Source organism: Martes martes, assembly GCF_963455335.1.
Source record: "Martes martes genome assembly, chromosome: 12".
NCBI classification, from domain to species: Eukaryota; Metazoa; Chordata; class Mammalia; order Carnivora; family Mustelidae; genus Martes; species Martes martes.
This window is the reverse complement of record NC_137900.1, coordinates 26,211,681-26,239,633: the sequence shown is the minus strand read 5'-3', so window position 1 is coordinate 26,239,633 and position 27,953 is coordinate 26,211,681. Positions and strand designations below refer to the sequence as shown.

General features: G+C 42.9%; 1 protein-coding gene across 1 annotated transcript in view; it reads left to right on the top strand.

The window, feature by feature from the left end:
- The window catches only part of SLC28A3 (solute carrier family 28 member 3), a gene marked incomplete at both ends in the record, with an annotated part of 57,487 nt that extends 31,525 nt beyond the window's left edge, over positions 1-25,962 (top strand). The window contains 16 exons of the mRNA XM_080820188.1: positions 1,650-1,732; positions 4,335-4,426; positions 5,239-5,428; positions 6,497-6,641; positions 7,880-7,993; positions 8,578-8,655; positions 10,954-11,034; positions 12,503-12,583; positions 15,046-15,171; positions 16,831-16,961; positions 18,326-18,494; positions 18,903-19,100; positions 23,477-23,558; positions 24,292-24,390; positions 24,629-24,749; positions 25,836-25,962. Of these exons, the coding sequence (XP_080676314.1) occupies positions 1,650-1,732; positions 4,335-4,426; positions 5,239-5,428; positions 6,497-6,641; positions 7,880-7,993; positions 8,578-8,655; positions 10,954-11,034; positions 12,503-12,583; positions 15,046-15,171; positions 16,831-16,961; positions 18,326-18,494; positions 18,903-19,100; positions 23,477-23,558; positions 24,292-24,390; positions 24,629-24,749; positions 25,836-25,962 (1,917 nt within the window). The remainder of the gene's footprint in view (positions 1-1,649; positions 1,733-4,334; positions 4,427-5,238; positions 5,429-6,496; positions 6,642-7,879; positions 7,994-8,577; positions 8,656-10,953; positions 11,035-12,502; positions 12,584-15,045; positions 15,172-16,830; positions 16,962-18,325; positions 18,495-18,902; positions 19,101-23,476; positions 23,559-24,291; positions 24,391-24,628; positions 24,750-25,835) is intronic.
- Positions 25,963-27,953: the final 1,991 nt, after the last annotated feature.

Genomic DNA, 27,953 nt, shown 5'->3' with positions numbered 1-27,953 from the left:
CAGAGGGGCAGGCAGAGAGAGAAAGGGGGAAGCAGGCTCCCTGCTGAGCAGAGAGCCCGACGGGGGGCTCAATCCCAGAACCCTGGGACCATGACCTGGGCCAAAGGCAGAGGCTTTAACACACTGAGCCACCCAGGCGCTCCTAAATTAAAAATTAAAAAAAAAAAGAAAAGAAAAATATCTATACCAATCTGATAAGTAAAAATAAACAAACAAATAAATAAAATGGGAAATGTTTGGGGGGAAAATAGAACAATTCATGTCAGACATTCTATAGAGAATAGGTAACTTGAAATTTCACTGTAAGAAAATAATAATCATGATTATTTAAATCATATATTTGTCAAACTTTAACTATTGGCTAAGCTAGGTGTTAGATGGGAATGAAATGAATAAGGGTCCTGTCTACCCCTGTCCTCAGCAGCTGCAGCTTGGACTCCAATGGTCTCTTTCTATTATTCTTCACCTTCCTAATTCCTGGGGTCCAGCCCAGAAAATGAAGGTAGTCTAAATGAAGTGTATAATGAAGATTGGCATCAAATGACTATATGATCTTTGAGAATCCTCTCAGCTCAGAGACATGCTTATGACTTCATTTTATATTTTTATTTTATTTTATTTTGAGTGGGGTGTGGCTAAAGGGAAAGATGCTTAAGCAGGCTCCATGCCCGGTGCAGAGCCTGATGCAGGGCTCAGTTTCACAACCCTGAGATCATGACCTGAGCCAAAATCAAGAGACAGACACTTAACCGACTGAGCTACCCAGGTGCCCCACTTACAACTTTTTTCTAAGTTCTCACACAGTCCAGAGAATCAACGGCTCCCTGGGATATGACAGAAAGTAAAAGCTGAGATTTGACATTATCCCTCCTAGAGTATGTTCAAAACCCTTCCATGTCTGCATACTTCCTTGCCACCTTCCCTTGCCATGCTTACAATAGATGGAACTTTTTGAGACATTATTGCAAAATGAAGGGAGGCAGAAAATCTTCTATGCTATCCTGAGAACAGAATAGGTCATGGATATTTAAAATTTTGAATGATACATAGAAAGATAGCCCAGGTATATACTTCACTCCATTAATCAGAGCAAGGGTTTGGTGAGAAAGGGAAATACTTCCAAACTTTAGCCCACTGATAGAAGGACCCTAGTTCCCAAGAGAAAGTTTATCAGCTCTTGAAGATCCTGGGCTTGTGTTCCCATCTGCAGACCAAGCGTTGGACAGCCAAGAAAAATAAACCAGCCTTGGTCTTCATCCTCTGGAAACCAGGACTGGCAGAGTATAAAAGGAGATTTATGCAGCCTCTGAAATTGAGTTCATTTAACTCCTGCCTGAAAACAGAGCAGGGGTTGAATGACTGTAGTACAGACAGGAACAAAAAGTAGAGATATGAACCTATCCCCTAAAGAAAAGAAGGAAATACCAACAGCTCCTTTGGAAGAAAAAGGAGAGAGAAGTGTGATCCTGGATTTTTTGTGATAAAGGGGGAAATGTCTGCACAAGAAGATAATAGGAGCTATTTTCTTGCATAATAATTTTAAAAGAGCTTTTGTCAGTCCTTTGCCGAAATTCTGAGCAAAAGAGATGAGGGTCCATTATGCCCCAGCTTCTCACTATTCCATCTCTGCTGCAATGTTTGATTTCCAGGACGAAGAGCAAGTCACCATTGAGCAGGATTCTTTAAGAAACAAAGAAGATGAGTCGGATGATCCAGAGACACATCAAAAAGGGTACACGTTTAAATTAGAGGAGTAACCTTACCGACCTCCCATTTGGTTTTGTCACTTTGTTTTATCCTCATCTAATTTCAATCATTTATTATTATTCATTATCTATTACCACCACTACCACTAATCCTCCTTCCCTACCACCCACCCAACAGCATTTTCAGAAAAATTAATGCTCTATGATAATCACTGTGGTAAATTCAAACTGCTGATGTCCTCTGGGAACCCAATATCCAGGACAGTCTTCTAATTAAAGCCATAAATTACCAACTAATTGCTCCAGTCCATGCAAAAGTAGTTAATTCATCTTCTCAATGTCAATCAATAAGCAATTGATTTCTCAAAACCTGATCCACATTAAGTCCCCACAAACTTGCTCTTACACTGTAGTATCTTAAAGGTATTCCAAGTCCTTATTACTCCATGAAGTAAGAGAGGCAAATTATTTTCTTTATTTTTTGGACCAGGAAAATGAAGCTCAGAAAAGTGACTTACTCAAGGTTAGTCAACTAGAGAGGATCAAAGCTAACTTAACAATTTCAGCTTCTGATTCCTAGTCCAAGATTGTCTGGTTCGTCATAACTTTCAAGTATTTGTCAAATTTCTGAATGTCCATTTAAATTTTATTTAAATTTCTATGTCTCTGAGGAACTTTGTTTTTATGTATCAGAAGATCTCTCTGGAGTTGGTGAGAATTAAGATTAAAAGCTCTTGTCACCACCCACCATATTTACTACCTCAGAATCCTGAGCTTAGATCCATCTTTCATTTTACTCTATGGATCTCTGACCCCAAGGGGCTGAGAAACTGTCTTGGGTGGGTAGAGATACTCAGGTTTCCCCTAATGATAATGGGATAGAAGTAATCTCCAGAAGGACAGAAATGATCTAGTCAAGATTACCAAATGGATGAAGCCTCTCTTTTGAGCTACTTTAATTTACACAGTATAAGATTGCTGTCTTGGACCAGACACACTCCACGCAATTAAAGAATCTGATGAATCCAATCTGAAGTACATGCATGCGCCCAATTCAATGTTGCCTTCCACCTCTGCCACTTTGAAACACTACCAGAAATTGAAGACGATGGATCATCAGCCTTTCCTAAGTTCAACCATGAAAACTTGGTCTTTACTGAACTTTTATTTCCTCCATATCTTCTGGATCAGTGTTTCTTATTCACTCATATACATAACACCAAAGTTCTCATGATATAAAGCTCATCATTACTATGTCTGGATATGCTCTCATACATCCTATTTTTTCTTATTAAAGATGGATGTCCCACACTGTGCTCTTCTTAATCCATGGATGGGTCCCAAACCACAATGGTAGAATACTGTTCCAGATAAGCAACACACACTAACATCTCATTTATCCGGTAATTCAACAAATTCCCATCAAGCAGCCTCATCCCCAAGGGTCCTAATGCTACTAGGCTCATGTATCTTCTCCAAGAAGTTAGCTTGTCAAGGTTTTATCATGAAATATGACCAAAGAAGACAGTAGGAGTAATGCACAGAAGGATGCCTCTGTCCGAGGAGATACAAGAAGGTGTTGTAGGAGTGAGGGGCTTTGGCTGTACCCTGAAAGGTGCAGGGGGTGCCAAGACTTGGACACACAGGCATAGCTGCTGCAAGATGGAGAAGTGGAGGGGAGGTCCCAGCTCAGGCCTGTGTCCTTTGAGATCCTGAAGATGAGGAATCTCCTCTAGGGACTAGAAGTGGCCTAGAAGTGACAATGATTAAATGTATGAATAAATTCCTTCCTCCAGTAGGAAAAGAAGAGGTCTCCATTAGAAGGCACACTGAGGAAAGAGACAAGTGCAGGGAAGCCTGATTTCAGGGCAGGAATGGAGAGAACCAGGAGCACCCCAGGAGAAGTAGAGGACAGTACCATGTGTATGGTCCTGGGGCCCCTCCAAACTCACTGGCTGATGGACACTGTCCTCCCCAGCAGAAGTAGTCAATGAACATATTGCTCACTCACTACCTACCACCCCCTAACAAAGCTCTGGACAGAAACAAAGGCATGCGAACAATGCCAGAACTTTCTGGAAAGCTATCTTACAACCTCCTAGTTGGTAGCTCTGAAATCCACAAGATTCTTCTTTATATTTCAAGCACCCAGTGAAGTCTGTAGTCTCCCACTAAAAAATGTGGTAAGCCAGGACGGGGAACAACCAACTTACTCAAACTCTATGAGACCAGAAGGGGTGAGAGTTTCTAAAATGAACATTTCATAACCGTGGCTTAAAAACTATCAAAGGCCCTCATAGTCCAGTGAGAAACACTCTCATCTTATGATTTATTTTTGGCTTTTGGTTAGTTACCGTCTCCCCCACTCTGTTTCCAGAAGCATGTTTTCTGCATTTCTGTAAGCCCTCAGGGTTTGGCACATCCACACAGCAAACACGGATCCAAGCCATGGCTGATTATAGTCTTAAATGAGATGAGTATCCCATTTCTATTTTGCAGGACATACACTTCACCAATTTGTTCATTTGCTCGCTCGATTTACAAAGGCTCATCTAGCTCAGTATGTCGGTTTATTTCATGTTTTTGATATTTACTTCTGCCTGCCTTTTTGTTTTTGTGTTGTTACAGATATCTGGAAAGGAAATACGATACAGTTTGTGATTTTTATAAGAAACACAAAACCACCCTTTGGTACATCATCTGGGGCATCTTAATACTAGGTAAATAATGAGAGGAAGATGGATGCCAGTGTCTTTTCATGAGAATTCCCCCAATTACTAGTTTTCTGTAGAAAGAAAATAAATCTTTCTAATCTTTCTGTTCCCCTGGACTTTGGTGAATCCAGAGAAGCAGAAATGTTAATCAAGAAGCCCTGAGTGATGGGTCTCAGCTGGGGTTGCCTATGCAGATTGTTTCCCTTTTCGGTATATGCAGCTAGCAGCTAATTATTCAGGTCCTCTACTCTTATGGCCTTTGTTGTTGTGACGGATTTAAGGGTTGGTTAATGCAAATCCAGGTAACTAGAAGACATGGTGATACTCACCAGGTGGGAGTCTAATTGCAGGGGGCAATCTAAGCAAGATTCATACTTCATGCAAATACAATGTGAGCAGGAGCCTAGGGTCATGTAGGCTGTTCCTCTTGCCTATCTTTGCAGATGAGCAGGTCCCCTATTTTGACTCCCTCCAAAGCAAAGATTTCCACAGCCCATTTTGAAGAACACTCCTGTCTATAAAATGAGAACCCACGCACCCAAGTCCATTGACATTAATTTAAGATCACTGCACCTCCAAGGTCAGTAGCTTGGTTGGCGCTCAGATAGCTGAAACGAGGAACAGCAGGGTTAAAAGCTTCCTCTATACTGGGCCACCTAGTATTCTAGGCTTTTCAGGCCATGCAGCAAAGACCAAACAACTCTGCATTCAGTGTCTTCTTGGTTGAGCCTCCCCTTGGCTGAGCCACGTCAGTGCTAGAGGCTGGTCAGCAGCGTGGTGTGGGTGATGTACCGTGTCTGCACTCACTTTCTCAACAGGTTACCTGGCGATGGTGATTGCAGCTTGTGTGCTGAACTTTCAGAGAGCCCTTCCCCTTTTCGTGATCACCGTGGCCGCCATCTTCTTTGTGGTCTGGGATTATTTTATGGCCAAATACGAGCATCGAATCGATGAGTGCCTGTCTCCTGGCAAAAGGCTCCTAAAAAACCAGTGGTTCTGGATGAAGTGGTAAATGCACCCAGTCCTCTTGTTGCATTTGAGAGGGAAGTTAGTCTTTTCCAACAGTGTTACAAAAACGCATTCTGAAATTGCTCCCTCATTTATGGGCTATTGAAACTAGAAATAACCAAATTATACTGCCTTCATTTTACAAACAGGAAATCAAGGTCTAAATAGGGCAATGACTCATTCAAGATATGTTCAAATGTCCCTACAAAATGCTTTCATTTCAAGTACCACCAAATGATAAAATGTTGTCCAAGCAATGGGACAGTTCTGACTTGGGGAAGCAGCTTTCTGCTCAGGGCCTCTTTGAGAGGAAGACCCTGTGAATTATTAAAGATGACTCTTTCCTATAGGACCCCATATCCTATGAGTGAGCACTCAGGGCTTTTCCCTCTGCCTATTTCTGTGGAACCTCCTCTTCCTCCAGGTGGCTCTAATGGATTGGACACAGGACAGGTTCTCCCCAGAGTGGCTCACAAGGGATGTACCAGGGAAGTTCACAAATCCTTGGCCTAATAACACAGGATTGTGCAATCTCAACAAGCTTTCTGGCTCTGCCCTCCAAGCTGTGAGTCAAACTTGTCATACCCACTGGATCCTCCAAGGAGTCAGAACACATTCTGAAGTCCAACTTAGCTCTCTGAGGTTCAATTGAAGTCCCCCATCTCCAGAGAACACATCTCAAGTTCTCCCCTACAGGGAAGAAAGGTAAAATCTCTCCCATCTCCCAAAATGAAAGTGAGAACTCACAGCAGACCTCTCAAAGATATCACCAGACTTCCTCTCTAAGCATCCTTTCTTATCTCTGACCCCTTTGTATGTCCTTGAACTAGTGAAGAGACCAAGAGTTGTAGAATGTGCTTAAGACAGTGCTTAATTTTTTTTTATTTTTTTTATCTTTTGCCTTTATAGCCACAACAAAAGAGGGTTTGCACAGTATCTAGAAACATAACTTCCTGGTTCCAGGGTATGCTGCTCTTAATACATTTTTTATTTGTTAGTTGAAGCCTGCTCCAGATTTTCAGGTTAGCATAACAAATGATGTTAATGCCTCCTTTCTGATTCTCTTAGGGTGATTTGGACCTTACTGATCCTGGGAGTTATTTTCTGGCTGATCTTTGACACCGCCAAATTGGGCCAACAGCAGCTGGTGTCCTTTGGTGGGCTCATAATGTATATTATCCTGATATTTTTATTTTCCAAGTACCCAACCAAAGTAAGTGTGAAATCGATCTTTTTCAGCTTGTTCCTTCTTTTTTCCCCCCTCATGACTAAATTGCTCAAAATAATGAGTGTGAGAGAATTTCACTGTTATTCAGTATTTGTCTTACCTTGCTATGCTACATTAAGTGGCTAGAGTGCCTTTCTTCCCAAACTTCTCAGCGCTAGTACTCTCTCATTTTTCATTCTCAGTAATTTTCCAGTTACACCACCAGTGAGGTGTTCTCTCCTGCCAAGTCCAATTTCTACTCATGTACCCCACCTCCCTCCATCAAACACACAAAGAAAATTTATCTATTTTGATCCCGGTTTCCCCAGGCCAGTAAACAATCTAATTTTCTACCACTGGATTCTGCCATTTATCAAATTTCTATTTGCAAGTTAGGTTATTTTACTGTAAAAATCTGTCCTTAACCAGTTTTGTTCCCACTGAATTCAATTCTCGTTCTCATTTTATCAGCCTGTAACCGATTAAATGGGCAAGAATTCAGAGATATTGAAGCTTTCACTCACAATTCAGAATGGCGAACTCCAGAAGATTTTATTGGCTTTCTGAAAGGTTGACCCAAGAAAAACAAGTCACCTAGTAGGATTCAAAGTGCCTGCCCCCTCGGGTCAGCATCTCCACTGGTATCTATGCCTCTGATACCACAGTTCTTTGCAGCCCACTCATCTCAGCACCAAAAATGAAAGCAGATGATTGTCCATTCCTGCTGCACTCCCTGGCTCTGCATTAGAGTTAATTCGTTCCTTTTACAGTGAAATAGGAGCCCTCACCAGGGTGGAATTTCACTTAATTCACTTACAAATTGTCAGATTAACAAACCTTGGGCACACAGAGAGAAGCCATGTTCTGCCTTTCCATTTTCCAGACAGGGGAAGTAATTATATGTCTCTAACATTTACAGCACGGTGAAGAGGACCCAATCCCTCCACCTTTAATGGCCTAAGACTATTCTTTATGTCTAAGTTATTTTATCATGATATAATGGGTACATACTCTCTGGGGACCAAAGCCTTCAAACTCAGGATTTGAAAGGGGGAATGCAACTCTGAGATCTGGGGGCATGATTCTATCAAGAGATTCTCTGCTCACAACTGCTTTGGGCTCCCAAACGGTGGATCATTGGCCACACGTGAGAAGTTTCCAAGAAAATCGTGACCCTCTGGGCATGTATACTGAGCTTAGCATTCATTTTCTAGTAAGATCTATCTCTCCATCTTTCTGCCTAGGTTTACTGGAGGCCTGTGTTTTGGGGAATTGGGTTACAGTTTCTTCTCGGGCTCTTAATCCTAAGGACTGACCCTGGATTTATGGCTTTTGATTGGTTGGGCCAACAAGTTCAGGTGAGTTGGGTTCAGATGAACATCTTGCTTATAAGTGCTTTTGACATTTGGCTATAATCCTCAAGACATGTCAAAAATAGGTTTCTTCATCTGCATGAGTTGACCCACATTTTTGTTTGTGTAGAATACATTAATTTGTCTAGTTTATTAATATTACATTTGCCCCTCCCCCATATCATTCATTGCACCATTCCCCTATCCCAAATGTCCCTTTCATCCTGCCCCAGAGGTGTCATACTTCTAAGATGGTTCCACAAACAGAAAAACAGGCTTTTTTCATACCAAGTGCTAACTAGTGCCATCTGCGTGCCATGTATGGTTTGCTGGAACAAACTGACACACCTGGCTCCTTCTTGAGCCTCCTAGAGTCAGACTGAATGTCACAAATGACAGGAAATCTCTATGTGGGTACAGTTCAAAAATATTCTTCCATGCCATCCATTGGAGCAAGGAAAGCTACAAAAATCTACCTTCCATGTCTAACCAGCAAGTTTGCTGGGCTCCCCATCTGCAGAGCCTGGGAGGTCCTGTAGACACAATTCCATTGTTACAATGATCGTCTGCTTTCCCTTTCTTTAACTCAGACCTTCCTGGAATACAGTAACGCTGGTGCTGAATTTGTCTTCGGCGAGACATACACAGAGCACTTCTTTGCATTTAAGGTAAAACCAAGTCCCTTTTTGAAGTAGTTACTTCCTTTTCAGTACCTTCTGGGTCTTTGTCCCAGATATTCTGATTAGAATACCTACTAGATATTAATATCTAATACCTAAATAATTAATACTAATTAGATATTAATATAATTGATATTAATACTACTATCTATTAGATATTCTGATAGAAACTGACCAGAAACCAGATATACACTTGCCAGGCATGTCCTGGGTGGAAATCACATCGCTGCCTTTTCGCATTTATCAGATTTTTTCTGAAGTCAGTAGATTGCAAACATTTTTTTTGGTTACCATAGCATGGAAGGAAACAGCTGTAAGTCAGACATATACAAATACTTTTGAGGGGGCTCCCAGCTGTGCCTGAGATACTTCTGAAAAATCATATGGGACAATAGTATCTGAGGCATCTGGGGAAGAAACAACCAGTAGCTGGCAGTGATGAGGCATATGGCCACTGATGGCTTCCAGGCCTGGGATCAGTGACAGCTCTCTGCTCAGGAACCTTCTCCATCTTCCAAAAGGAGACAGCTGTTCACCCCATTAACCTCTCTTCTTCCAGAGCCATCTTCATGCTAAACCCTTCCTGTCTTTCCTTCAGCGTAGCTGGCCTGGAGGCTGGGCCTTCTCCCAACCCAAGGAGGCATATTATGCTCCAGGGGAAAGGGAAGCTGGCCTCCGTGTACCCCCCACAACCCCCAGGAAGCTCACTTTCCCCTGTGAAGACCCTACAAATACTCGTTGATGAGGCAGAAAGATGAATTCAGCTTTTCTTTCAGCATTTTTTTTTTTTTTGTGGTGTTGTTATTCCTATGCTTCTAACTTATTTTCTCACGTAGGGACTCTGAGTTCACCTCCAATCTACCCAAGCTTCAGTTGGGTCAATGTTTATGCTGAATCTTTTTTTTTTTTTAAATTGCTGAGCCCAGAATTGGGAGAAAGAAAGTCACAAGGGAGGTATAACTTGCTGCCCAGACTGTGCCAGTGTCTTTGGACATTTCCTACCCACCCATCTCCCTCTTCCCCAGAGCAGTGGCCTCTATCCTTTCTGCCAAAGCAGAATCCCCGTGGGAACATTCAAGAGATAAGCCCCTTTAATTCCCTGAAGCTTTCAGGAAGGCTCTGCTTGCCCATTAAAGCCAATAAAAGCACATAAGTGAGTGAGCTCTGAATAATGGCACAAATGTCTTTTAATATAAATTATTAATAGATTTTTCTAAATTAGATCCTGTACAAATTGTCCTCGGTCATTCTATGCCTCTGGTGGCAGCTTGTCCCTGGTCATTTAACTGGGGAACAGAGGGAAAGGGGTACAGACGGGTAGGAATGTAGAGGGAGCCAGCCCATAGCTCTGTGTGTTCTCTGCGGGGTAGAAACTGTTCACTGTGGAAACACATGCTGCATCAAAGGCACCCAAATAGCATTTAGGGAAACAAGATCCAGAAAAAGACAATTGTGGTATCACAGAAGCAAACTAAGTTTCCCAAGTTTACTTTTTTTAGTGATTAAAAAAAAATCTATAAGTAAAATAATAATTATCTTAAAAGCTAAACGAGGGGCCCCTGGGTGGCTCAGTGGGTTAAGCCTCTGCCTTCAGCTCAGGTCATGATCCCAGGGTCCTGGGATCAAGCCCCGCAACAGGCTCTCTGCTCAGCGGGAAGCCTTCTTCTCCCTCTCCCACTCCCCCGGCTTGTGTTCGCTGTCTCACTGTCTCTGTCTCTGTGAAATAAATAAATAAAATCTTAAAAATAAAATAAAATACAAAATAAACGAATGGGCACTTACTTTATGAGGCAGTGTATGGAAGCACCTACTGTGCTATATCTGATCTGTGCAGCCTCCATAAGGAAGGATCTGAGAGGCTCCTCACACTGTTTTGACCAGCATCCTCTGCTAATAAGGCTGTTTAACATCAGAATGTCAAGAACATTTGCCCATGGCCTTCAGCTTGTTCATCCAGTTATTACAAATTCCCCTGAAACTGTATTACTTCTCTGAGAAATTACAGTAAGAAAAGCTCATCATTGCAGAGAAACAAAAAATGTCACATTTCCTATGAAATATCCTCAAGTGTATCCAGAGGAAATTCAAAGAAAAAAATGGCAGATGGGGCACGCTGGCTGATTAAAATGTCATTTCGTTCAAAATGACATCGATGATGATGTTTTGGAGGATGTTTCAGTGGGGGTAAGGAGACAGAAAAGAGACCTGATCTGAACCCTACTGATCCAACTGAGGCCAACATCAATCCATGATTGCTTTCTTGCCCTCACCTTGCCCCCCGCCCAGGTCCTGCCAATCGTGATTTTCTTCAGCACCGTGATGTCCATGCTCTACTACCTTGGCCTGATGCAGTGGATCATTAGAAAGGTATTGGGACTTGCAGAGATTGGGTGACAAGTGTACGGCGGCAATTTTAGGGACAAAGTCTTAAATGCCTTTTATCCGGGTTTTCTCGAACAGCCTTACTGTTTGGACCAAGATTCACCACCACCTCCTCTTCCATCCCAAGTTATTAGACCGGAACCAAAAAATCCTACATGGGGCCTTAGAGGCAATTTCACCTCAGGGACTTCTAACAGGGCTTTAACTCGCCGTCAGGGGTTACTGGCTATCTTCTTCAAACCTTAGTAGTTCTATCTTGAACCAAAGAATTGACTCCAGCAGAGCACATGCCCATGGGGAAAACAGCATCTTTCCTTCCACTTGGCTGTCTTCCTTGAGCCTTACACAGAGTCCCTACTTCTCCTCGGGAAATTGCAAAAGTGGAGGCTCTTGGTCCAGGCATTGCTAGAGGATCCAAGCAAGAAGGGGAAGCTGCTTTGCGTTTCTGAGGGAGTTTGATAAATCACACACAAATTTAAAAAAAAAAAAAAAGTCTGAAAATTTCATCTCATTCCTGGCACCCCAGCAACTGTCAGTCCTAGTCCATTCGTGTTAAATCAGAACATGAGGAAATGTGTGAGTTAGTTTGAATGCATACATGAGCTAAGCAGTGCGTACCGAGTTTGGACACAGCCATAGCCCTCCTTTGATCCTTGTAAATACATAAAATAGAGGGAAGGAGGGAGGGAGCAAGAGAGGGAGAGCGAGAGAGAGAGAGAGAGAAACCAGAACACCAGCAAAATTCAGAATTTCAGCAAGAATGTGCCAGGGCCCATAATTTTCTGATTGTTGACTTCAACACTCAGCATTCATTCCTGTGCTCACATCTAAGCAGAAAGGAAGGAGAGAATGCAACAGAAGGTCCCCATCCTGAAGCAGACACCACAGTCTCTAGTTGGAAGGGCCGGTGCAGAAAGGGGACCATCAACCACGTTCATTTGAGAGTTTAGTAGAAAAGGCCAAACCTCAACTACATCCCACTGCTTATTAGCTGGGTGATCTTAGACAAAATAACTAAGCTGTTCTGTGCCTTGGATTCCTATTCTATAAGATGGCCATGATTACGGGACCTCCTTCAAAGGGCTGTTATGATAATTAAATGTGTTCCCTGGATCAAGAGCATAAAACAGTGCTTGGAATGCAGTAAAGCTTATCATGACTGTTAGCGATTACTATGATTTATATTACTCTTATACAATGTTTCAATAGACAATTGTTTGCCTATTGAATGTATGAATTCAAAATATATACAATGATTCAGCCTTACCATTCACGTAGGAGGACTAGATGCATCCACTCTGTAGACTAGATAATGTACACTCACACTTAGCACCATCACAGGCCTGCCAACAATGGTGGAAGGCATTTTCCCCCAAAGACTTTCATCCCTATTTTGAAGTGTTGTGTGTACAAAGAGCTCCTCACTGACTTTGTTCCTTCACCCCTCCTTTAGGTGGGATGGGTAATGCTAGTTACTATGGGATCATCTCCTATTGAATCCGTAGTTGCTGCTGGCAATATATTCGTCGGACAGGTAAGTTGTAATCTCAAAAAAACAAAAACAAAACACCTGTTGAAATGTATACTTTTCCTAGAAAGCAGAATAATTAACATAACAGTATTATTGTTTTTTAGTGTCAGGGGTAGGGTGTCAAAAGAGGGAACCCCCAGCACTGACAATGTCCATATTCCAGAGAGAGAGAGAAAGAGTGTATGAGAGAGCTCCCTTCTGAGGGTCCCAGCGCACTAGTGTCAAATTTGGGTTCTTGAAAGTTTATGGAGAGGAGGAAAGATGGAATCATTTTATCAAAGCGCTGGGCTTCTCCTGTGTAGATTCTCAACCAGTCTTTTCTGAGCTGATTGAATTGCTGACGTCTCCAACCCACCCTCCAGAGGCTAGAAGGTCACCCACTCAAATGGAGTTCACCGCTTACCCAGAAGCTGCAGAGATGTAACAGGCAGCCTCATTTTCTGTGGTATAATGCTTGTGGAAATTAAAGAGGCCAAGAAAGGCTTTCCACCAATGACCCTGCAGCTGTATAAATACTGGAGATTATTCTCAACTTGTCTGAACGGGCCAACAGTCTGTCTTAGCTGGGCCTGAAGAAAGATGCTGATGAGCAAAAGCATTTTCATCTTCCTGATCCATCACATGGATAAGTGCTTTGCCCGAAGTCTACTTAAGCAAGGAAATATGATGCCAACGGGTGTCCTTCAAAACAGCAGCCTTCCTAAGGGGTGGATAAGGAAGAGATCGTAATCATCCTCACCACTCAGAATAGGTAGCTTCAGGCAAAATGGAATCACACCTAGGAAACGTGTGAATGCTTGCCAGCACCACTACCCAAGGAAATTGGATTTGAAGCAAAATTCAAGTCACCCAGAGAAACACACAGTTCCAACTCCAGCTCCAAATCTGAGGCTTACAGCTGCTCCAGGCAGGCTGAGCCTTATTGGTAAGCCCAGCTTGCAAGCCTGGAGGACAGTCTTTAGGGCGGGGCCCATACTTCCTTCCCTAGGAGTTGAAATCGTTATAATTATAGCCATGAAATCTCTCAGGACTAATTAGAACACCTTCTTGACTTGATTACTCCTACCTGCGGGGTAAGAGGGCTCATGTACTAAGTTTCTACTTAGTCCATGAAGTGAAGCTCAGCACATTCAATCTTATAGAACAATTACAAATAATGAGGGGAAAATTGTAAAATTGCATACATGCTTCTGTGATGCTCAATTTGATACTTAATATGCTAAAAGTACAGCTATTATTTATGGAGAGCTCCACGTCGCAGGCCGCCTGTCCTTAATGGGACTCAAGCCCTTACAACTGCACTCTAATTCCTTTCCACCCAAGGGGAAGAGTGGGGTGTCTGATTACCAATTAGGAAAGTGCCTGCAGGCACCTGTCCTTGTTATTGCTGGTATTTTTTTATACTTGTGTCTCTATGTCCATGTGGTATAAGTAAAGAGGTATATGGTCTGTCAAGAAGAACCTGGAAGATGGGAAATCTCCAGTTCAGAAGGCCAGGGCAATTACTTGGGCAATAGTATTCCAACTTTAGAAAAGAGTATCTGGCCATCAGACTCTAATCCTAGGCTGGTGGGACCTTATACGGACTGGCCTTACAGACTTTGCAGACTTGACACATGACTCTATATGCACACTGACATGGAGTTCAGTGATCCAGACATTGATGGTGTGGGTTCTCAAATGAACATGCATCAGAACCACCTGGAAGGCTTGTTCAAACACGATTGCTGGTCCCATTCCCAGAGTTTCTGAATCTGTAAGTCTGAGAATTTGCACGTCTACCAAGTTCCCAGGTGATGCTGATAGAGCTGTCTGTGGTTCACACTTAGAAATACTACTTTAAGTCCAACTCTTGGTTTTAGCTAAGATGGTGATCTCAGGGTGGTGGGATTGAGCCCTGCATCAGGCTCTGCACTTCATGAGTCTGTTTGAGATTCTCTCTCCCTCTCCCTCTGCCCCTCCTGCTTGTGTCCTCTCTCTCTCTCTCTCTCCCTCTCTCTCTGGAATAAAGAAAATATTTAAAAAGAAAGAAAGAAATAGTGCTTTAGAAAATGGAATCTTGGGGCACCTGGGTGGCTCAGTCAGTTGGGTGTCCAACTCTTGGTCTCAGCTCAGTTTTTTTTTTTTAAGATTTTATTTATCTACTTGACAGACAGAGATCACAAGTAGGCAGAGAGGCAGGCAGAGAGAGAGGAGGGGAAGCAGGCTCCTCACTGAGCAGAGAGCCCAATGCGGGGTTCGATCCCAGGACCCTGGGATCATGACCTGAGCCGAAAGCAGAGGCTTTAACCCACTGAGCCACCCAGGCGCCCCTCAGCTCAGATCTTTATCTCAGGGTTCTGAGTTTGAGCCCCACATCGGGTTCCACTTTAACCAAAAAAAAAAAAAAAAGAATCTTGAGTAGATTGGCAAACCCTCCTAAGGTTTAAAAAGAAACATTTAATCTGGTCTTCCTTTGCTTCCAGACAGAGTCTCCACTGCTAGTCCGACCATACTTACCACACGTCACCAAGTCTGAACTCCATGCAATCATGACCGCTGGGTTCTCTACCATTGCTGGAAGCGTCTTAGGTGCATACATTTCTTTTGGGGTAAGGATATTTGAAGATAAATTTATGGAAAATTCAACCTCTTATTTCTTTGCTGCTTTATCTCTGTGTCTTTTCTTTACCACTGCTGCCAGAAAAGGACGCAAAACAGTGTCCTCACCCTTCCTTTGGCATTTGAGTGCAGTAACCCTGAGGGGCTTTGTGTCTTCACTTTCAAATCCCTGCCACCCAAATGTGAATTAGATCCAACTGTGGCAGAATGAAATTGTATTATGAGGTTACTGTGGCTGAACACTTAAATATGTAAAACAACAACAACAACAACAACAAAAAAAAAACCCACTATCACTGTCACTAGTAGAGGCAGTCAAGACCAGGTTCAGCAAAGTATAGCTCATGGATGAAACTATTGCTACCCCTTTTGGTAACTAGAGTTTCACTGGAAACCAGCTCCTTCTATTCATTTTTGTATGGAAGCTTTCATGCTACAGAGTTGGGTAGTTGTGGCCTGAAAAAGCCAAAAATGTTTACTCTCTGCCCCTTCACAGAAAAAGTTTTTTGACCTGTGCTTTGGAGCAGTGGTTCCCAAAACTTACTCCACATTAGAATCATTTGGGAACTTTTAAAAACCCTAATGCCCAGACCCATACTGCAGAGTAATTAAGCCAGAATCTCTTGGGGTGAGACCTAAGCAGCACTGTTTCTTTAAAAACTCTTCCTGTATATTCTAACATACAACCCAGTTGGAGAGCTGGTCGTCTGTGGCCCAGCACAGCAGACCATCGTTAACTGATGCTCGTGCCCCAAGCACAGAGCTTCTAAGCTCCACGTAGAGGCAACCCCCAGTGGAGAAATGGAAGAACACACAGCTGTGGGCCCAGGTGACTAGCAGTTCTTATGAGATAGGTGAGTTTCATCCCTCCGCCTCATCCGGGCTTCTGAGAGCCAACCACGAGGAAGAGAGAAGAGTAAAAAGGTGACAGAGATCTCAGGAATAGCAGCTTGTCTGGATCCACAGATGGTCCACTCCGCCACCACTGTAGGAATTCTGCTGGCAGAAATGTGCTGGCTGCAAGGGAGTGGGGGAGGAAATCCAGATACCGGCATTCTGAAAATACAGGGAAGGGAATCCCAAAACAAAATAAGGATGTGGGGAGGAAAGGGAAGAGAGTTTAAGCAGGTCCACAGTGAGGGAAACAGAAATCCCTTACAGATTAAAGGGACTCTGGATAAATGAATATTATATAAGGGCACCACGGATTTCAGGAGAGGGGAAAGAAGACAGGGAGGGATGTGTCTGTGCCTGCATCCCCAGATACTCCCCCTGTCTAAACTGATGATGTGATGAAATATGGGCTTTAGGGACTATTTAAACATTCAGTAGGTCCACAGAGAGGTAGAAGAATCTGGAAGTTCTTACACAGGATTAATTCTCTTCTGAAATGATTAGATTTGGGGTTTGAGCTTCTCCGCAAAAGATGTGGATAATTAACACCAATTCCTCCCTCCTCCCTCCTCCGTCTAACTCTCAAGGTGATGCCGAGTTGGCTCACTGAGTGCTTCCAAGCCTCCAAAGAAACACTTTCCTGGCATAGGGCTCAATTCTACCCTTCTCTTCCCCTGTAGGGCTTTTGGGCTGTTCATCCTGAACTCAACAGAAAAGCTAAACCTCAGTTGACCATCTTTCTCCTGAAATCACAGGTTTCACCCTCCCACCTGTTAACTGCCTCAGTCATGTCTGCACCTGCATCGTTGGCTGTGGCTAAACTCTTTTGGCCTGAGACAGAAACACCCAAAATAACCCTCAAGAATGCCATGAAAATGGAAAGTGGGTAAGTGGGACATCTAATTCATACCAGCTGGGGAGTCGGCTGAGGCGGGGGTGGGGGGTTCCCAGATTCAAAGCACAGCAAAACGTTGATCATTGGAGAGCAGAGTGAATCATGGTATTAAGGTGAATTTAATTTCTCAGTGACTTTTAGACTTCACAAGACTTCCTCCAAAAATCCCTTTTTAATACTTGAAAATCTTTCTAAATACTTGAATGTCAGTGCACTTCCTGAGCAGTTCAATGTAGATGCTTCATGTAAAATATAGTGTAGTGTTTATTGAGCCCTGATTCACGACCATTGGAGAGCCATGGGACAACCATTTCTGGAACTTTCTTATATAAGAGGGAGAATGAAGGTGTGACATAGGTATCTTTAACCCCTCATCAATTCCTTTTCTTTTGCCCTGTGCAAAAGAAAGAGAAAAAAGGGTGAAAAAGATGAAGGGGTTTAGGACAGTCAAAAGAATCTAGTTCAGTAACAGAATCCATCAACAAGCATGTTGCTGAGTTTTATCCCTTGTTTGTATGTAGCTACAGTCAGTGAAAAGCAAGTTGTCGAAAAATACACGTATGGGATATGTGTGCTTCCACTTACAAAGTTAAGCAAATGTGCAAACCTACACAACGTATTACTTAGGCACACCCTCATGTAGGAAAAATGAAAAGAAAGGGAATGATAAGCAACTTCTAGGGAGACAGATACCTCTGAGATTGAAGAGAAGAGAGTAAGATTAGGGAAGGGGAAGTGCTCAAAGGTGATGGTGACGTTCCCCTTCTTCAACGAGGTGATAGATATCCAGGCCTTCTTTGAATTATTAGTGCTTATACCATGAATATTTTATAAATATTTTTTGCTAGCTACCTTAATATAATGTTTAAAAGCTATAATATTTTTTTAAAGATTTTATTTATTTATTTGACAGAGAGAGATCACAAGCAGGCAGAGAGGCAGGCAGAGACAGAGAGAGAGAAGGGGAAGCAGGCTCCCGGCTGAGCAGAGAGCCCGATGCGGGTCTCCATCCCACCACCCTGAGATCATGACCTGAGCCAAAGACAGAGGCTTTACCCACTGAGCCAACCAGCCGCCCCAAAACCTATAATATTTTTATCATTTCCCAAATTTTTCATTATAAATCCCCCCTAATTAACAGAGTAGTAGAATGGTTAGACACCCATTTGCCATCACCTAATCAGCAATTATAAATGGCATCATGATTTGATGGAATTTAGGTATTTTGACCAAGGCAGGAGGCTGACAGTTTCTGTTTCTAACCAAATGAGCTCTGATTATGACGTTTCTACACCTGTGATGTCCATTCACTGACAACACCTTGATAATTCTGAAATTGCTGTTTTTCGATAAAGCGATTCAAGGAACCTCCTAGAAGCCGCAACACAGGGAGCATCCTCATCCATCACCCTGGTGGCAAACATAGCTGTGAACCTGATTGCCTTCCTGTCCCTGTTGTCTTTTGTGAATGCGGCCCTGTCCTGGTTTGGAAACATGTTTGACTACCCACAACTGAGTTTTGAGGTATAATGTTATCATGTCTCTCCTCCATTTTGTTTCTGCCTATCTTTGTTAAAAAAAAAAAAAAAGTAGGTTTGTGAATTGCCTTCCCTAACCACCTGTAGTATACTCTTACATAATGCACACACTTCTCATGTATCTCCCATCTTCCCACCACTGCCCTTTCCCACTCCATGTCCTATCACCCTTCAGGAGAGAATGACTGGCCTCATGCCAGGAATCCGGGTTATCTCCAATGACTCGATGCCAGCCTTGACTCCTAATGGGTAGAGATGGGAAAGGCAATGTGAAGGGATTTCTATGGTTCAAGGAGACACAGAGGAGTTGGGAAAAATCTCATCACAACAGTAAGGCAGAAGAAGCAGAAGCAAATCACCACTCTAATAAAGTATCTATTTTTGGATTTTGTAGATAATATGCTCCTACATCTTCATGCCCTTTTCCTTCATGATGGGAATAGACTGGCAAGACAGCTTTATGGTTGCCAAACTCATAGGCTATAAGACATTTTTCAATGAATTTGTGGCTTATGAGCACCTCTCAGAATTGATCCGTTTAAGAAAGGAGGCCGGACCCAAATTTGTAGATGGCGTGCAGCAATATATGTCGGTGAGTAAATACATTGATTTCAGAACACACTTCTTTTTTTTTTTTTTAAATTGCTTTTCAGTGTAACACTATTCATTGTTTTTGCACCATACCCAGCCACCACCTGGTTCCCCCCACCTCCCACCCCCCGCCCCTTCAAAACCCTCAGGTTGTTTTTCAGTGTCCATAGTCTCTCATGGTTCTCCTCCCCTTCCAATTTCCCTCAACTCCCTTCTCCTACACTTCTTTATCACATATATACATTCGTCAAATAGTCACAGGTGCTTCTGTGTAGCAGGCTAGGCACTTGGGGATACATCAGAGAACAAAACAGAACAAAATCCCTGATCTCAGGGAACCATAGTGAATGAACATAGCACCTCCTAATTTTCCATTATGTTGAATTAATCCGCGTGCCTGTTTCTGTGTGAGTGTCAACACAGCTAATCCTTCCTACTGTGATCATTGACTCTTGAGAGCCGTAGATCCAAACCTGGAGTCCTAGGAGCTGGGACTGGAATCAATCAGTCAATGAATATTTGCTACATGCCTTCTATGTACAATGCACATATGCACGGAGGTCACAGCATTGAACAAGAGATGAGGCCTCTGCCCTCATGGGCTCATTGTCTAATAATCTTGAAGTTCTCTTCCTTCCAGTTTTAGAAACTCTGTGGTCTCTGAGAAACTGCCCAAAGGCAAGACAGTGCCTGGACATCCTAAAGAAATAGGGAGACACAACTGCTCCTCTCCAAGTAGGTGAGGAAAGAGAAGAGCTTGGCTTATGGTCTGAACTTTCTGGACGAGCATCCTATAACTAACTAGCACTTCAGGTCAATGGGCTCCAAGGAGATGCCCATGTCTGCTTGGCCTTGGAAGGGATAAGGTAACTCAGGCGAAGCCATGACTTAGGTCATATTTAACAGCCAAGTCTCCAGCTTTTCCCTTCCTGAAAAACAGGATGGTCACACACATGGAGACTCTTAGGGAAATGGGGAATATTTCGGACCACCACCATTACTCATTGAAACAATCCATTTGTAATGAATATTCTGGGCATGTATTTGGCTTTAAAAGGAAAGGGGAGGAAAATCACACTGCCCAAGGTTCTGGGATTGCCTACAACTGCACACCACGATCATCTCTCCCAGTATCCTAAAGACCAAACATGCAAATTTACTCCTATGTATTCTACAAATACAACAGCAGACTCCAAGAGAGTTCTGATTCGTGTTTTATGTCAGAGGCATTGGACCCATACATCTGATAACAGTGGCTCTGTAGGTCTCCTGTTTCTCAAAGGTTTATTCTTCAACTGGCCATGCAGTGGAGCTTGGCCGAATGTCTTCATTGTTTGGATGCCACCACAAACCAGTCTGCTTCCCTGCCAAAAGTAAACAATGGGCTAAGTTAAGTGAATTGCTTTCCATCTCCAAGTGCCAGTTGCCAGGAGAAAGTAGTTTTTTAATGAGCAAAGCAAGCTCATGATCCTGGGGGTGCCAACCAGGTTTGTGAACAGTCATTATGAGAACAGAGACAGAACAGGAGGGCCAACTTGGGTTGGGTAAGCCCAACGAGAGGCAGACCCACAGAGGACATTTGGAGGCAGGAGCCCAAGGGCTTCTGCTACTGTTGAGTCATAATGGCAAAAGCATTTTGTTTTTCCTAATTTCTTATTTCCAGTCAACAAAATGGGGATGAGTCCCTGCAATTTTTGTTTACCCACCAACAAGTGGTGGGAGTGTCGTAGCATCTCCCGGAAAAGGCACCACATGACCAAAGCATAAGATCTGGGTCTATGAGGCAAAACCCAGTGTTATCCAGGTCAGAATATGTATGGAGCACATTGTCCACAGAATGAAATCTTTGCTATTTCATCATCTTTTCTTTCTTAGCATAAAAATAATACTTTGCATGTTTGTTTGTTTACACTTGATGTATACATATCATGGTCCACAATTCAAAAGGTACAAAAAGGCAAGAGGGAAAAGTAAGCCTTCCTCCTTATTTCTCTGCCACTCAGCTCTTCTCCCTGTACCAGAGTATGCTCTTAACTTTGCTCTATGCACGTAATAACATATCTTGGATGCCTTTCTCCCTCGGTATCTGTGAAAGCGCATTCTCTAGTATGAACACACCATTATGTATTTTAACCAGTCTCTTGGTGATGGACACTGTTACCAATTTCCTGCCATTGGAAGCAGTGCTGCGAAGACTGTCCTTGAACACATGGCATCTTTGCTCAGGAGCTAGGAGAGCTGTAAGATATATTATTCGTTTCCCAGTGTGGTGGAGCTGTTCTCATCATGTAATCTTGCACATGTATGGGAAAAGGCAAAGTAGCATCATTTTGCCTCCTTTTCCTCTTATTATAAAACCCTACATGGCCACATCTGTGTATCCCCTTCCCACAGATCCCCAGAAACAGGAAAGAGGAATCTCAAGTGCTCTGTGCCATCTCCCTCCCCACAGTCTCTTAATAAGCCTGCCTGTTTTTGAAGCCAATTGAACTAAATGAAAAGCACTAGAGAGCGCTGGGAATGAGGATGAGCTTTTCCAGAAACAGCGGATTGCTCAAGTAGATGATTTTTTTTTTCCTGCCTGCTATATGCATGCTGATTGAAAATATCAACAAAGGCGTTCTGAGAAAACCATGAAAGAGAAGAGAGGCCTTGTAATCAACAAAAAAATTTATGTGGCCACTTGAGTCTCGAATGTGAGCTTTTAAAAAATCCAGTTAGTTGGGGGATAAAAAGGCCCTACTAATTTTGAATGCTGTATTTTCCTGGTTTGTTCTTTAAACCAAATCAGAGATTTTTCAGGGTTTTAGAAAAGAAAATTATTGCCTCAATTGTGTGGGCGCCTTTGCCAGACTGGGTGAGTTTCTGGTGAACAACAAAGTCCACTAAAACTTTTGAGTGTCCTGTGGTCTGTCCCTCAACCTGAGAAAGAATTATCTGGGCCAAGCAACACCTCTTGGCCATCAGAGTAGAGCTGGAGGGCCATGCTCTTTCTTCTACAAATTCATCTCCCATCTTCCTACTGCCCACGATCATTCTCCCACCTAATACTCCTAAGGGATGGTTAGATCTGAAGACCAAAGAAAGGCAAGCACACACCACAGCCAGAATGAAAGGAACCCTTTATGATACCTAAGAGTTTCCTTTTTACTAAAATAATTCCTTTTCACTGAAGTATAATTTACGTACAAAAAAGGCCCTTTTTTGGTTGTATATACAAGTTGCGACAAATGTATCACCTGTGTAACCTCATCCTCAGTGATAACATAGACCTTTTCTATCACACCTAGGAAATTTCTCTTATGGCCAGTTGCAGTCAACAATACCCCCTACCCACCCCGCCATTCCCAGGCAGCTTTATCTTTTGTTCACTATAGATTACTTTTGCTTGTAAAATTTCAGGCAAATGGACTCACTTAGCATTCACGTTCTTGCATGCATTTTCCTTCTCACTGCAGAGTAGTATTCTATTTTATGGATAGCCATAATCTGTTTATTCATTTGTCTGTCTCAGGACATTTGGGTTGTTTCTAGCTTGAAGGTGTTATGAGTATAGCTGCCATAAATACTCAAGTACAGTCTTCTTATGGACATATGCTTTTATTTCTCCTGGGAAAATTCCAAAGAGTGTTATTGCTGGGTGAGACTGGCTGTGTCTATTAACTTGATAAGAAACTGCCAAGTATGTTTGTACTTTATAAACAGACTGTGTCGCTTTATATTCCCACCAACAACATACAAGAATTCCCATTGTTCCACATCCTTGTCAACACTTGGTATTGTCCATTTTTTAGCCATGTTCATGGATGTGTAGTGGTACGTTATTGTTCTGATTTGCATTTCCCTGGTGAACGAATGATGTCGAACATCTTCTCATGTGCTTGTGGCCATTTAAATGTCTTTTGTGAAATCTCTTTAGCCATTTTTTATTGGATGTTTGTCTTATTATCAAATTATAACAGCTCTTTATACATCCTAGATAAGTCCCTCATCCATCAAATGTAATGTGAGTAGCTTCTGGGACCAATCTGATATCCTCAGTGGGCTAGCACTGTGCCTGGCACGACAGCAAGTGGCCATGAATGTTAGGAGTTATCATTGGGCAGAAAGTAGCATCTGTAGAGACTAAGACTAGTGGTCCCAACTCCTTTGTAGAGTGTCCAAATCCACACAGCCCCTTTCCCTCTCTCCAAATTCAAGGGAAGATAGAAAAAGAGGAGGGGGGCGTGGTCTAGGAAACAACAGGTGTTCAACACCATGCACTGCACATTCACTTGTCCATATCGATTCCATAGTCAGAAAAGGAAGCCTGGTTAGGATGTCAGACTTACTAAGCTGAGTCACACCATGTATACTTCTGTTTGTGCTTATTTACAGATTCGTTCGGAGACAATTGCCACCTATGCTCTCTGTGGCTTTGCTAATTTTGGTTCCCTAGGAATAGTGATTGGCGGACTCAGTAAGTGAAAAGAATATTCTTCAACAACGTATGTGACATAAATATACTTTCGATCTCCATCTTTCTCTATAACATTATTGGCGTCAGGGGGAAAAAGGTCCTGTGACAGTAGTAAATGCTTTGAGGTCTTTTTTTTTTAATTATTCCTGCTCTACAATATAGTTTTCTTATGTAAACCCAGCTAACATCAGGAAGAATTTGTTCAAATGTACCAGTGCTTCTCTACCCAAGGACGACGCATAGACGTTGCTGTGCATGCCAGTTCCAGTGGACTTAAAAAGGCCACCTGGAGAAGAATTCTGAGGCCAAGGGCAAGTAGGGAAATGCTGTGATTAGTTAGCGATGTCATCCATAGGCACGGAAGTAGCTGGTGATGATGAGCTGGAGATGTTTGGGTCCCACCTTGAGATCCATTTGCCTTGCTGTGCCCTCCAGACACTGTGGTGAAACTTAGAATAAAATGGAGAACTTGCTTCTTCTGCAGAAAAGGGAAGCTTCTGGACCTTCTGGTGTGGACATATTTCCTCCCTTCTTCCCCCTGCCAGAGAACTCTGGTTGTGGAGCTCATCACGAAGCCCCTGAATCTTGACTATCCCAGTGAATTTGGAAAAAAAAAAAAAGAGAGAAGTCTCTCACCTGAGACGCCCAGCTCCGGAACAATTCTCAGAGGTGGGGAATTTGGAATTCCTAATCAGTGACCTCAACATTAATCTCCTACCTCCATGTCTCGTAGCATCCATGGCTCCTTCCAGAAAGCACGATATCGCTTCAGGGGCAGTGAGAGCGCTGATCGCGGGGACCGTCGCCTGCTTCATGACAGCCTGCATTGCAGGTACTGCAGGCCATCCCTTGTGTCCTGTGTCCTGGAGCCCCCAGAGCGGCAGCTTTCAGGGGTCTGTGCCCCCCACCCTGCAGAGGCAGCATCAGCTGCTGCGGGGAGCCAAGAGGCAGAGCTGCTGTGTATATTGTAAAGTGAAACATGCAGAGTGCGGTGAAGAAGCTAAGAACAGGAGGAGGGCTTGGTGATGTTGTTCATTATTAAAGTGGAGGGCACTCTATTTCACTTCCAGGGATACTCTCCAGCAGCCCCATAGACCTCAACTGCTATCACATTTTAGAGAATGCCTTCAACTCCAGTCCACCTGCAAACACATCTGATGTGGTAACTTGTTGTCAAACTCTACTGAACAGGTATTGGACTCTTGAGTCTGACTTCTTTGTAGCCATTATTAATAAACAAATTAGGCGTACAGACCCCATCCGCTTATTTTTATAACTTTATAACTCTGCGTTCAATAATAAGAGCTTGTGGGGCACCTGGATAGCTCAGTCGGTTGGGTCTCTGGCTCTTGACTTTGGCTCAGGTCATGATCTCAGGGTCGTGAGATTGAGTCCCCACATCAGGTTCCCTGTTCTGCGGGGAGTATCCTTGTCCCTCTGCCTCTGCCCTCCCCCCCACTCACACTCACACACTCTCCCTCTCTCAAATAAAAACATAAATCTTTTAAAAAGAGAAAAAGAAGAACTTGTGCAATGGTTCTAAACCACCTTTCGTCTTGACCTCTCTCAGCGGAGACTAGGAAGTATGATACTAACTAGCAAGTGCTGCACAAGCATTTCTTACGCCCCCAGCTTTGTGATAGGCCATTGGTGTGAATTAGTTCATTTAAACCCCGAAACCTCCATAGACGTTAAGAACTATTGCTCTTTTTGGTGTTCAATAAAATCAGGCCTTGAGAAGGCTATCCCACTTTCCCAAGCAGAATAAATGCAAGCACAATCAAGATAGAAAATTTACATCTTTCTGTCCACAGAGTTCATGCCCTTAACTCGTGCCCAGTAATTAATTAGTTGGTACCGCCTCCCTTTCAAGGGCACCGAGCCGTGCAGGCTGTCCCGACGACATGGTGATAGTGATGGTGGGGCTCCAGTGCATGAGGGGCCACGAGGGGCCCGTGACCCATACTGGCACCTGCCACCCTGTACACTTTCTATCTGCAAAATCAATCCCCTACCCCATCTGCCTTTCTTAATGTGCTAGTGCTTTATGAGGATTGATCCTTGGTTTATTCTGGAAAAAACGGGGGGAGTCCTTGAGGCCAGACAGAATTTGAGAGTCAAAACTAATTCTCTGGGGCCTCTGTCCTTAATCCACCCTAACCTGAAAGTGGGGAGGAAATCAGCTTCCCACTCTATGCTATTTTTAATGTGTCTTCTGCCCATCTATGTTTCTGCCTTCTGAGGCTCAACTAACTGTTTTATCCTACTTTCCACCAGCACTATTGTCAACGGCCCTGGTGACGTCATCCCAGGAGGAAACCACAGCTTATCTTCTTTAAGGGGCTGCTGCACATTGTTGGCTCCACCAACGCTGAACTGCACTTGGATCCCTGATGCACTTTGAGTTCGCCTACTCCTCCAATGGAACTCTAGGTACTGAATTCCCTGCTTTGGGGTGGAAAAAAAACAAACAAACACTAATCTTCACAGATGGATATTTCCATCATGGAGTCAGCTTTAATTGGAAAGAGAAGAACGGGAGTGAACCTTTCAGATCTCCAGTATCGTCCTCCTCTCTTTCCCTCCCTTCCTCAAACCCGTCCCCACTGAGAACTACCGTGATATCTCAAGATGGGCTATTGCCTCCAGTCCCAAAGATGTTTTCTGACCCTACAATTTTACGACATGTTACCAGGATGCAGGTATAAATGATGACTCACAACAGTGGGGCTACGGCTCAGCCACACTCAGAGTGGTTCACTTCCAGAACATCTCAGGAGAGGTCAGTGCATTCACCCTGGCTGACCTGAAGTAGCCAGGAATCTCACATGGAGAAGGATCAGTCATTTATTACCCATCCATGGCCTGTCCTGAGGAAGTCCTACAGAAATCAGGGGTCTTTTAGGAGAGCATTTAGACCATTCTAAAACCAAGTTTTAAACCCTGTATGCTTAGAGAGTTATACCAGTCAGCTGACCCTAAATTTTGTTGCAATAAGAAATAAGCCAAAAACCTTGGTAACTTACAAGTTTATTTTTCCCTTGCACCTTAGGTTTACTGAGGGTCAATTCTGGCTGTATTTCATGTTGTCTTCACTTCCAGGACCCAGGCTAAAGAAGCAGCCACTACGGGGCGGGGGGGGGGGGGTGCTCTTAAAACTTCTGTTAGGAAAGACCTTTCACTTCTACTACATTCCATTACCCAAAGCTAATCATATAATAAGCATGATATCAACGGTTATGGATGAATTATCATGTCTAAGGGAAGGATAGTGAGTATTTTGAAGAAACAACATGATAAAGTACATGGATACATGATATTCATTTCTCCCTTCAAGGAGTCAACCTGTTCTATCACAGAAAGCCTACTCATGCAGGATTTATTTCTCTTCCTGCTGACAGGACTGGAAAATGGCACTACCTTTTGGTCAAAAGTCACTTAAAGACCATTTGAGGAAGAAAAATAAGTCCTGGTTGAGATCTGAAACCTTCCACCGATACTTCCGTTGACCAGGAAAGCATCAGCATCAAAGCTGCTTAGTAGGAATCAGAGAAGAACCTTCCTTAATGGGTTCTGAGATATAATGTGTGTCAAAAGAATATTCGGGAGACAATGGCAGGGTGCTCTTTAATGAAATGCTCATCACCAATTCTCTTAATGGCCCAAAGACCACATTGTGTGAGAAAACACAAACACCAATGACTGAGTCAAAAGGTGATTCACAAGAAAGAAAAAAAATGTGAAAAGGGTTTTGGAATACCTTAGGTAATTTATTTTAGTTATGTTTTCTTTCTTGTTCATGCAGTTTCTTGAAATGTATATGTAAATAGCTGGTGTGTGTGTGTGTGTGTGTGTGTGTGTGTGTGTGTGGCAGCAGAGGAGAAGGATGAAATTAAATGCCCAAAGGACGCTTTTTCTCTAAAGTACAATATACTAGGATATTTCTATTGATCATTTGTATCAAATTTTCTTGGAATTCATGTGCCCTTTCAGCGTTTAGATTTTATTTTAGGAAAGTATATTTACATGTCTTTTCTCTATGTTCTTTGCGTCAACCTTCATAAAAGCCTGTGACAATAGCATGCCAGGGTGCTGGTTATTCATATGTTGGTTCTCGTTGGTCTTCTAGGGCTATTCTCTTTCTAACTCATTTTTCTCTTTTTAATTCTTTACATCTATTTTGTTTTATACCTGAGACTCTCTAAGAGGATTTCTGTGCTATTTCTAATGTGCTTCTGTAACCAACTCATTTTCCAAATTCTGTCTGTAGCAATTACTGTTCTTTGGAAGTTTGTAGCTCTTCTCTGAGCTCTTTTATTTCAAGGAAAACTTAATAATTACTGTCCTATTTTTTAAGTTTCCTTCTTTTTTCAACTGCAGAAAGTAATATCCATT